The 10,393-nt window shown below is 63.2% G+C and overlaps 2 protein-coding genes across 3 annotated transcripts in view; both read right to left on the bottom strand.

Annotated features, from left to right (window-relative positions):
• Positions 1-10,393, bottom strand: part of RNF126 (ring finger protein 126) — a 245,801-nt gene that overhangs the window by 164,904 nt on the left and 70,504 nt on the right. The gene's annotated exons all lie outside the window — the stretch shown is intronic.
• PLPPR3 (phospholipid phosphatase related 3) lies at positions 104-10,219 on the bottom strand. 2 transcript variants are annotated; one of them, XM_050771106.1, is made up of 8 exons: positions 10,118-10,219; positions 9,674-9,771; positions 4,150-4,335; positions 3,817-3,958; positions 3,518-3,713; positions 3,307-3,364; positions 3,046-3,219; positions 104-1,497 (listed from the first exon to the last, which is right to left on the bottom strand). In XM_050771106.1, exons 2-8 carry the CDS (start codon positions 9,743-9,745, stop codon positions 172-174), a joined length of 2,154 nt encoding a protein of 717 aa, XP_050627063.1. In that variant the 5' UTR covers positions 9,746-9,771; positions 10,118-10,219; the 3' UTR covers positions 104-171. The 2 variants fall into 2 exon arrangements, with proteins under 2 accessions (XP_050627063.1, XP_050627062.1); XM_050771105.1 differs by having other exon boundaries at positions 3,046-3,364.

The raw sequence follows: 10,393 nt of genomic DNA, 5'->3' as shown, positions 1-10,393 counted from the left end.
GCGGGAGCGCCAGGTGGGGCCGCGGGCGGGGTGGGCCCGGCGCTGAGGGAGGGTCCCCGCGTGGGGCGTGCGGGCCGGAGCGAATGACCAAGAGCCTGAGCCGGGTTTCCGCCGCTTTATTGAGCACCCCCGCGTCCCCGGCCCGCCCCCGCCCGCCCCGGCCCCGCCGCGCTAGTCGGGGAAGCGGCGCGCCTGCATCTTGCGGAAGTAGCTCTCGGCCTCGGCCTCCGCCTCGCGCTCCGCCAGCCCCAGGCCGCCCGCGTGGCGCCGCAGCGTGGACTCCCGGCTGCCCGGGCCCAGCGCGCCGTCGGCCGCACCCAGCGGGGGCAGCCCCTCGCCCGTGGCCAGGTTGACGGTGGCCACGGCCCCGAACCGCGGCTCCTCCTGGTCCACGTCGCTGACCGACGAGCCGGGGGACACGCCCGGGGGCTTGGCCCCGCCGCGGAAGCCGCGCGCCAGGTCCCCCAGCTCGTAGCCGCCGTCGGCCTCCGCCTTGGCCCCGCCGCCCGCCGCCTTCCACTCCCAGGGCGCGCCGCCGGCCGACAGGTGCACCACCGGGTGGTGCGGCGCGTGCGCGTCGATGGTCACGATGCTGGCGGAGTCGCGGTCCGACGGCGACCGGTACTGCGAGGAGTCGGAGCTGGCGCTGGACGACGACGCCGTCTCGGCCGCTTTGGGGACCGGCGCGCCCGGGGCCTTGGACATGGCGATGACCTGCAGCAGCCGCGGAGGGTTGGCCACGGCCGCCCCGCTCTTCTCGGCCATCATGAGCCACTTGGCGCGCACCCCGGCGCCGCTTTTGGGGGACAGGCCGGCCCCCGCCTGCGCGCCCTCCTCGGGGATGTGCACCAGCGGCGGCGGCCCCGCGCGCGGCGGGAGGATGACCCGAGGCCCCAGCCCCGGCCGCGCCTGCACGGTGGGGTAGAGCGAGGGCGGAGCCGGACCCTCCTCCTCGTCCTCGTCCTCTTCCTCCTCCTCCTCCTCCTCCTCCTCCTCTTCCTCCTCCTCCGCCATGGGCTCGGCTGGCGCGCGCAGGTGCCCGGGGCTGGCGTCGTCGGGCAGCCCCAGGCCGCGGCCCTCCAGGCTCTTCTGCTTCCACTCGCTGATGAGCTGCTTGGAGCGCGAGGCGTCCAGTGGCACGTGGATGGTCATGTGGCGGCGCGCGGGGTCGTCCAGCGACGGCGCACTGGCCCTGGGCAGCGTGTGGCTGAAGGTCACCATGTTCTCCTTGGCCATGGGGCTGCGCGGGGCCAGCAGGTCCACGTCCACGCTGGCGCGCTTCAGGCTGCCCAGTGAGGTCTTCTCGCGGGCCACGGGCCGGGGCGCGCCCTCCAGCCGCCCCGGGGGCCCCAGCTCGTCGGTGCTCACCGACTTGTTCTGCTGATAAACCGAGTCGTGGCCCCGCTGTGTCAGGGCCCGCAGCGCGTCCTTGGCGGGGGCCGGGGCCGCGGGCTTCTCTGTAGGTGGGGCCTGGAAGTTGCCCACCGCGTGGCAGGCCTGGTGGGGAGAGGGGTCTGGGGGTGAGGCCTGGGGCTCAGAGGGCTCCTCCCCTCTAATCGTTGGACTTGCCGTGGGGGGTTTTGGGCCAGGGGAGGGGGGGGTGGCAAGCCCTTGTCCAGTGGGACCAGTTCCCACCTCAAGGTCGCTGACCCGGCACATCTGGCAGGTCTGAGCCCACGGGATTCTGACTCCAGCATTCCAAGGATGAGACACTTCAGCACCCATGCCTTCCCCCTCAGACACCCTGGGCACCCATGCCTCCCCCTCAGACCCCCTGGGCACCCATGCCTCCCCCTCAAGACACCCTGGGCACCCATGCCTCCCCCTCAGACACCCTGGGCACCCATGCCTCCCCCTCAGACCCCCTGGGCACCCATGCCTCCCCCTCAGACACCCTGGGCACCCATGCCTCCCCCTCAGACACCCTGGGCACCCATGCCTTCCCCCTAAGACCCCCTGGGCACCCATGCCTCCCCCTCAGACACCCTGGGCACCCATGCCTCCCCCTCAGACCCCCTGGGCACCCATGCCTCCCCCTCAGACACCCTGGGCACCCATGCCTCCCCCTCAGACACCCTGGGCACCCGTGCCTCCCCCTCAGACCCCCTGGGCACCCATGCCTTCCCCCTAAGACCCCCTGGGCACCCATGCCTCCCCCTCAGACACCCTGGGCACCCGTGCCTCCCCCTCAGACACCCTGGGCACCCATGCCTCCCCCTCAGACACCCTGGGCACCCATGCCTCCCCCTCAGACACCCTGGGCACCCATGCCTCCCCCTCAGACACCCTGGGCACCCATGCCTTCCCCCTAAGACCCCCTGGGCACCCATGCCTCCCCCTCAGACCCCCTGGGCACCCATGCCTTCCCCCTAAGACCCCCTGGGCACCCATGCCTCCCCCTCAGACACCCTGGGCACCCGTGCCTCCCCCTCAGACACCCTGGGCACCCATGCCTTCCCCCTCAGACACCCTGGGCACCCGTGCCTCCCCCTCAGACACCCTGGGCACCCATGCCTCCCCCTCAGACACCCTGGGCACCCATGCCTCCCCCTCAGACACCCTGGGCACCCATACCTCCCCCTCAGACACCCTGGGCACCCGTGCCTCCCCTGAGGCCCCCTGGGCACCCATGCCTATCCCCTCAGACCACCAGCCTCCCTCCTCAGACCCTCTGGGCCAGCCTTCCCCCTCAGAACCCCTGGGCACCCATGCCTTCCCCCTCAGAACCCCTGGGCACCCATGCCTTCCCCCTAAGACCCCCTGGGCACCCATGCCTCCCCCTCAGACACCCTGGGCACCCGTGCCTCCCCTGAGGCCCCCTGGGCACCCATGCCTATCCCCTCAGACCACCAGCCTCCCTCCTCAGACCCTCTGGGCCAGCCTTCCCCCTCAGAACCCCTGGGCACCCATGCCTCCCCCCTCAGGCCACCAGCCTCCCCCATAAGACCCCCTGAGGCTGCCTCCCCCCTCAGAACCCCTGGGCCAGCCTCCCCACTCAGACCCCGTGGGCACCCATGCCAACCCCCCTCAGAACCTGCCGCTCACCAAGTAGGCAGCGATGCCTGCCCCGATGAGGAAGCCGGCATACACGTCCACCGGGTGGCTGCGGTACTGCGTGATCTGCGTCAGCCCGCACACGCCCGCGGCGATGGCAAAGGCGAAGACCAGGATGGGTTTCAGCAGCTTGGTGGTGTCCGAGATGACGGAGTTGAAGTACATCTGGGGGCATGGGGGTTGGGGGGTCAAGGAGGGCTCCCCGCGGGCCAGCAAGAGGCCCTGAGCAGGGCAGACGGGGGCTGGACTCACCGACACGTAGACCGCGGCGAAGGCCGACAGTGTGGCATGCTGCGACGGGAAGGTCTTCCTGTAAGAGGCGTCGAGCGTGAGCCCCACCCACCCGGGGACCCCAGCTCCAGTGGCCTCGCTGTGCCTCTCTGTCCCCACATGTTCACGGGGGTGGAAGGGACACGGGGGTGGAAGAAGGCTCCCAGCCAGGGGAGTTGGGGGTCCGGCTCACCGTGCAGACAGGATGGCGTGGGTGTCGTGGCCGGAGCAGATGTCCTGCGTGATGTAGGGGTTGACCTCGCAGGACGTGCCCAGGAGCGTGTAGTTGGGCTTACAGACGGTGAGGAAGAAGGGAGTGTGGTAACCCGTGGCCAGCTGGATCACGTCCGTCACCAGGGCTGTGGCGCACAGGCCAAACACGTGGACACCTGCGGGGCGGAAGGCTCGGCCAGGCGGGGACCTGGGGACCCGGGACAGCCCCAGCCCTGCACGTGGACTTGGCTCAGGGTTGGGGCGCGGCCGGCAACTCACCCACAAACCGCACGGTTCGCCGCAGGAAGGAGTTGAAGTTGCAGCCACCGGCGTTGATGCTGCCCTCGGCCCCGGCGGGCCCCCCAGCGCGGCCCCACAGCCGGGACTGCAGACAGTACAACATGCCCTCGGCCACCATGATCTGCCAACAAGGAGGGAGCGCTCAGGCTGCAGTGCCCACAGGGAGAGGGCGCTCAGGCAGGCTCCCAGCCATGGTGCCCATAGGCCAGCCCCTCAGGCGGGCTCCCATCTGCAGTGCCCACAGGCTGAGCACTGGCGGGCTCCCATCTGCGGTGCACACAGGCTGGCACAGGCCCCAGTGTGGGTGCTCACCGAGGCAGCAGGGGCCGCGAAGGCCAAGCTGAGCAGCATCAGCAGCGGGATGAGCTCCTCGTTGGTCTCCACGTAGGGCATGGAGAGAGTGCGGTCATAGCACTGGAAGCCCACGTTGGCCGGCTTGAAGAGGTCGGTCAGCTCCAAGAAGTACAGGGATACGATGGAGGAAGCCACTATGGGCAGCTGTGGGCACAAGGCCGGCCAGGTTCACCCTGCTCTCCCTCATGGAGGCGTCTGTCCAGTCCTCCATGAAGTCAGGGCCATCCACGGTCTCACTCACCCACCCACAGATCCAACTCACTCCCAGCCACTCTTTCCCCCATGAATTATTCATCCATCCACAGATGCTCCATCCATAACTTGACCATCTACACACCACACAACCACCCACCCATCCACCCAAACACCTATGTCCCCAACATCCACCCACTCACCCATCACCCACCCATCCACCCACTAGGAACCATCCATCCATTCATCTACCCACCTACCCATCATCCATCCCCCCATCCTCCACCCACGCACCCAACGGTACCCATCCATTTATCCACCCACCCAGCTATCCATCCAGCCATCCAGCCACTCATTCATCCATCCATCCATTCATCCATCCATCCATCATCCACCCACGCACCCAACGGTACCCATCCATCTACCCCACCCACCCACCCATGTATCCACCTACCCATCCATCCACCCAACTGTCCATTCATCCATCCATCCATCACCCAGCCATTCATTCATGCATCCATCCATTCACCCATGCACCCGATACCCATCCATCTACCCACCCACCCAACTGTCCATCCATCCACCCACCTAACCACCTATCTACCCACCCACCCACCCTCCCATCTATCCACCTACCCATCCTTCCATCCAACTGTCCATCCATCCATCCATCCATCCATCCATCCATCATCCACCCACGCACCCAACGGTACCCATCCATCTACCCACCCACCCACCCATGTATCCACCTACTCATCCATCCACCCAACTGTCCATCCATCCATTACCCAGCCATTCATTCATCCATCCATCCATCCATCATCCACCCACGCACCCAACGGTACCCATCCATCTACCCACCCAACTGTCCATCCATCCATTCATTACCCAGCCATTCATCCATCCATCCATTCATCCATCCATCCATCATCCACCCACACACCCAACGGTACTCATCCATCTACCCACCCACCCAACAGTCCATCTATCCATTCATTGCCCAGCTATTCATTCATCCATCCACCCACCCATCTATCCACCTACCCATCCATCCACCCATCTGTCCATCCACAACAGTCTTGCTCTGTTGCCCAGGCTTCAGTGCAGTGGTGCCATCTCAGCTCACTGCAGCCTCCGCCTCCCGGGTTTTTGTATTTTTAGTAGAGATGGGGTATCGTCATGTTGCCCATACTGGTCTCGAACTCCTGGGCTCAAGTGATACACCCGCCTTGGCCTCCCAAAGTGCTGGGACCAGAGGCATGAGCCATTGCAGCCAGCCATGGCCTCAATCCTTTTTTCTTCCCCCCCACTCTGTCACACAGCCTGGAGAGCAGTGGTGCAATCTTGGCTCACTGCAACCTCCGCCTCCAGGTTCAAGCAATCCTCCCACCTCAGCCTTCCAAGTAGCTGGGATTACAAGCATGCACTACCACGTCTGGCTAATTTTTTGTATTTTTAGTAGAGGCGGGGTTTCCCCATGTTGCCCAGGCTGGTCTCGAACTTCTGACCTCAAGTAATCCACCTGCCTTGGCCTACTGAATTGCTGGGGTTACAGGCGTGAGTGACCTCTCTCGGGCATTGCCCCAATCGTAATTCCTGCTTTGTTGTGGCATCTTAGCAGGGGATCAGCCCTCAGCCCAGCCCTGGGGAGGGCACAGGTCAGGGCTGGGCGCTTCAGGAAGGGAAAAGCCATCACTGAACATCCCAGGGTGGAATTGGGTGGAGGGAGCTGAGTTCATGTCCCGTGAGCATTCATTGAGCGCCTGCTGCATGCAGGCATGAGGCCGGGGGCAGACGTGGAAAGTGGGGAGCATCGTTTGTTTGCACCTGACACCTGGTTTGAAAACCACCCACTTTAACCTGTGGGCGGCCAGCAGACCCCCCTGTGCCAAGGGCTCAGGTGGAGATGAGTCAATGTGGGAAGAGGCCCCTGGCAATTATGCACTTGTTCTCTCCACTCTCATCATCAGCATGATTTTGCTGGGGCGGGCAGACAGTATCAAGCCTGGGGAGGGTTTGAGGTGGAGCCTGGGCGTGGCCTTAAAAATACCTAACCGGCCGGGCGCGGTGACTCACGCCTGTAATCCCAGCACTTTGGGAGGCCGAGGTGGGTGGATCACCTGAGATCAGGAGTTTGAGACCAGCCTGGCCAACATGGTGAAACCCTGTCTCTACTAAAAATGCAAAAATTAGCCCAGCGTGGTGGCGCATGCCTGAATCCCAGCTACTCGGGAGGCTGGAGAATTTATTGAGGTCAAAAGGTGGCGGTGGCAGTGAGCTGAGATTGTGCCAGTGCACTCCAGCTTGGGCAAGAGAGCAAGACTCCATCTCAAAAAATAATAGTAATAAATAAAATAATAATAATAATGAAGGCCGACACAGTGACTCACACCTGTAATTCCAGTGCTTTGGGAGGCCAAGGCAGGAAGATCACCTGAGGTCAGGAGTTCAAGACTAGCCTGGGTAACATAGTAAGACCTTGTATCTACTATATATATATATATATACATATATATATATATATTTTTTTTTTTTTTTGAGACAGAGTCTTGCTCTGTCGCCCAGGCTGGAGTGCAGTGGCGTGATCTCCGCTCACTGCAAGCTCCGCCTCCCGGGTTCACGCCATTCTCCTGCCTCAGCCTCCCGAGTAGCTGGGACTCCAGGCACCCACAACCATGCCTGGCTAATTTTTTGTATTTTCAGTAGAGACAGGTTTTCACCGTGTTCGCCAGGATGGTCTCGATCTCCTGACCTCATGATCCGCCCGCCTCGGCCTCCCAAAGTGCTGGGATTACAGGCGTGAGCCACTGCGCCCGGCCTATTTTTGTTTTTTGAGATGGAGTATGGCTCTGTCGCCCAGGCTGGAGTGCAGTGGTGCAATCTCGGCTCACGCCAACCTCTACCTCCTGGGTTCAAGCGATTCTCCTGCCTCAGCCTCCCGAGTTGCTGGGATCACAGGCGCCCACCACTACCACCACCACGCCCAGCTAATTTTTATATTTTTAGTAGAGATGGGGTTTCACCATATTGGCCAGGCTAGTCTCAAACTCCCGACCTCAAGTGATCCGCCCACCTCAGCCTCCCAAAGTGCTGGGATTACAGGTGTGAGCCACCACGCCCATCCTGCAACAGGAATTTAAATGCAATTTTGAAAAATAAACAGATTTTCTACGAACTGATGTGGACAACTCAGTGATACTGTGTTGGGGAGGAACCCATTTGCCCAGGTGTGAGGTAACAGATTACAGGCCAGTCACCGGCCCTGTGACCTGCATGGGTCGCTGTTTCCTTGAGACTGGGGTCCCGTCTTCCATCTAGGCTCTGGAAGGTCCATCACTAGAGCCAGTTTTCCTGGCCTGACATGGAAGGACGGATTAAAGTTATTTTATTTTTTGAGATGGGGTCTGGCTCTGTCACCCAGGCTGGGATGCAGTGGTGTGATCTTGGCTCACTGCAGCCTCTGCCACCTGGGCTCAAGTCATCTTCCACCTCAAGCTCCTATGTAACTGAGACCGCGGCTGCACACCACCACGCCCGGCTGTTCTTTCTGTTTTTGTTTTGTAGAGATGGGGTTTTTGCCATGTTGCCCAGGCTGGTCTTGAACTATTGGGCTCAAGCAATCCATCTGCCTGGGCCTCCCAAAGTGTTGAGATCGCAGACATGAGCCACCTCCCCGGCTTTAAGTTACTTTACCATCCTGAGCCAGGTGTGCACCAAATGGTGGCTTTTTTATTTTAGAGACAGGGTCTCTGTCATCCAGGATGGAGTGCGGTGGTGCGATCACAACTCACTACAGCCTCAACTTCCTGGGTTCCAGCAATCCTCCCATCTCGGCCTCCTAAGTAGCTGAGAATAAAGGCACGCACCACACGCCCAGCTAATATTTTAATTTTTTTTTCTTTTTGTAGAGATGGGATCTCGCTGTGTTACCAGGCTGGTCTCAAACTCCTGGCCTCAAGCAATCCTCCCACCTCGGTCTCCCAAAGTGTTGGGACTACAAACGGGAGCCATCACACAGGGCAGGGGGCTCTATTTATTGCATTTATTGTCTTTTTTTTTTTTTTTTTTGCCTAAGACAGGGCCTTGCTCTGTTGCCCAGGCTGGAGTACAGTGGCATGATCTCTGCTCACTGCAACCTCCACCTCCTGGGTTCAAGCGATTCTCCTGCCCCAGTCTCCCAAGTAGCTGGGATTACAGGCACCTGCCACCATACCTGGCTAATTTTTTGTATTTTTGGTAGAGACGGGGTTTCACCATGTTGGCCAGGCTGGTCTTGATCTCCTGACCTCAGATGATCCACCCGCCTCAGCCTCCCAAAGTGCTGGGATTACAGGCCTGAGCCACAGTGCCCAGCCTAATTGTATTTTTAATGGAGACGGGTTTTCACCATGTTGGCCAGGCTGGTCTTGAACTCCTGACCTCAGGTGATCCGCCCACCTTGGCCTCCCAAAGCGCTGGGATTACAGGCGTGAGCCACAGTGCCCAGCCTAATTGTTGTATTTTTAATGGAGACGGGTTTTCACCATGTTGGCCAGGCTGGTCTTGATCTCCTGACCTCAGGTGATCCGCCCACCTTGGCCTCCCAAAGTGCTGGGATTACAGGCGTGAGCCACAGTGCCCAGCCTAATTGTTGTATTTTTAATGGAGACGGGTTTTCACCATGTTGGCCAGGCTGGTCTTGAACTCCTGACCTCAGGTGATCCGCCCACCTTGGCCTCCCAAAGCGCTGGGATGACAGGCCTGAGCCACCGCACAGGGGAGGGGGTTCCACTTACTGTCATAAACTCCTCACTACGTGCCCGACAGTTTTCCATATTCGGTAAATATTAATTCCCGTCAGCTCCATCGGCGGAAAAGCGGAGGCCCAGAGAGGTTAGGGGCAGGGCACCAGCCTCACCATTAGCAGAGATGAACTCAGACCGGGGGGCTTCGGAGCCCGGGCACCTGCACCCAGCCCCACCCCCTCCGGCCTCCCCGCCCCTGCAGGCCCCCAGCCCCCTGGTCCCCAGCCTCTCCTGTGAGCTCTGACCACACCTCGGTCACAAGGGCTCCCCTCCCAGCATCTGCCCAGTTCCCACGGCCCGGACCCCCTTCGGAGCCCCTGGAGCTCCTAGTCGACCTGCGGAACCCAAGTCTCTGCCCCGCCCCCTCCGCCGGGCACCCCGGTCCTGCCCCGCCCCGAGGCCACTGCGGGGGCAGCTGTGCCCGCTCTGGTCCCCCAGCGGGGGGGGTCTCTGCGTGCGGGCGAAACCGAGGCGTCTCCCCCGCCCCCAGCGCGACCCCCACCCACCTCCACGAAGTAGAAGCAGGGCAGGAGCGTCATGCTGTCCTTCGGGATCTTGTTCTTCTCCTTGGAGATCATGGTGCCGCGGGCGCCGCAGGCCGTGGCTGGAGGGGAGACAGCGGCGCTGGAGGGGGGCGCGCAGGCGGAACCCGGGGGGCGGGCACGGTGGCCGGCGCCGGCGGGGGAGGGGCGGCCGGGGAAACTGAGGCTGGAGAGAGCGGCGTCCGCGCGGCCTCCCCGCGCCCCGGCCCAGCACGCGCCTTCCGGGCGCCCCCACACCCGGGATCGGGGGGTCGGGGCCGGGATCTGCGAGGAGGGCGGGGCCGGCCTGGCCCGGGGGTCTCGGGGCGGGAGCCGGTCCCCGTGTGGGGGTGGGGGGCGTCCGGGAGAACGGGGGTTCCGGGCGGCGGAGGAGGCTGGGTCCGCGCCCCCCGCCCCGCAGCCCCTCACCTGGCGCGGCCGGCGCCCAGCACAAAGCGCGTCTCCTCCGTGGGGCGGGGCCGGGAGCGGGGACGGGGAGGGGAGGAGGGAGGGGAGGGGGAGGGTCCGGCCCGGAGACCCCCGCGCGCGCCCAGACGCCGCAGCCCAGACGCCGCGCCAGGGGCGGGGGCTCTTTGTCTCCGCGCGTCCTCCGCAGGCCCCGCGCACCGTCCCCGCCTCCCGGGCGCCGCCTCCCCCGCCGGGGGTCTCGGGGGTCTCAGGTCTGCGCGAGCGGCTGGCCGGGCT

Source organism: Macaca thibetana, chromosome 19, assembly GCF_024542745.1.
Source record: "Macaca thibetana thibetana isolate TM-01 chromosome 19, ASM2454274v1, whole genome shotgun sequence".
Taxonomy (NCBI): Eukaryota; Metazoa; Chordata; class Mammalia; order Primates; family Cercopithecidae; genus Macaca; species Macaca thibetana.
The sequence above is the reverse complement of the archived record's forward strand: the minus strand, read 5'-3'. Positions and strand labels throughout refer to the sequence as shown.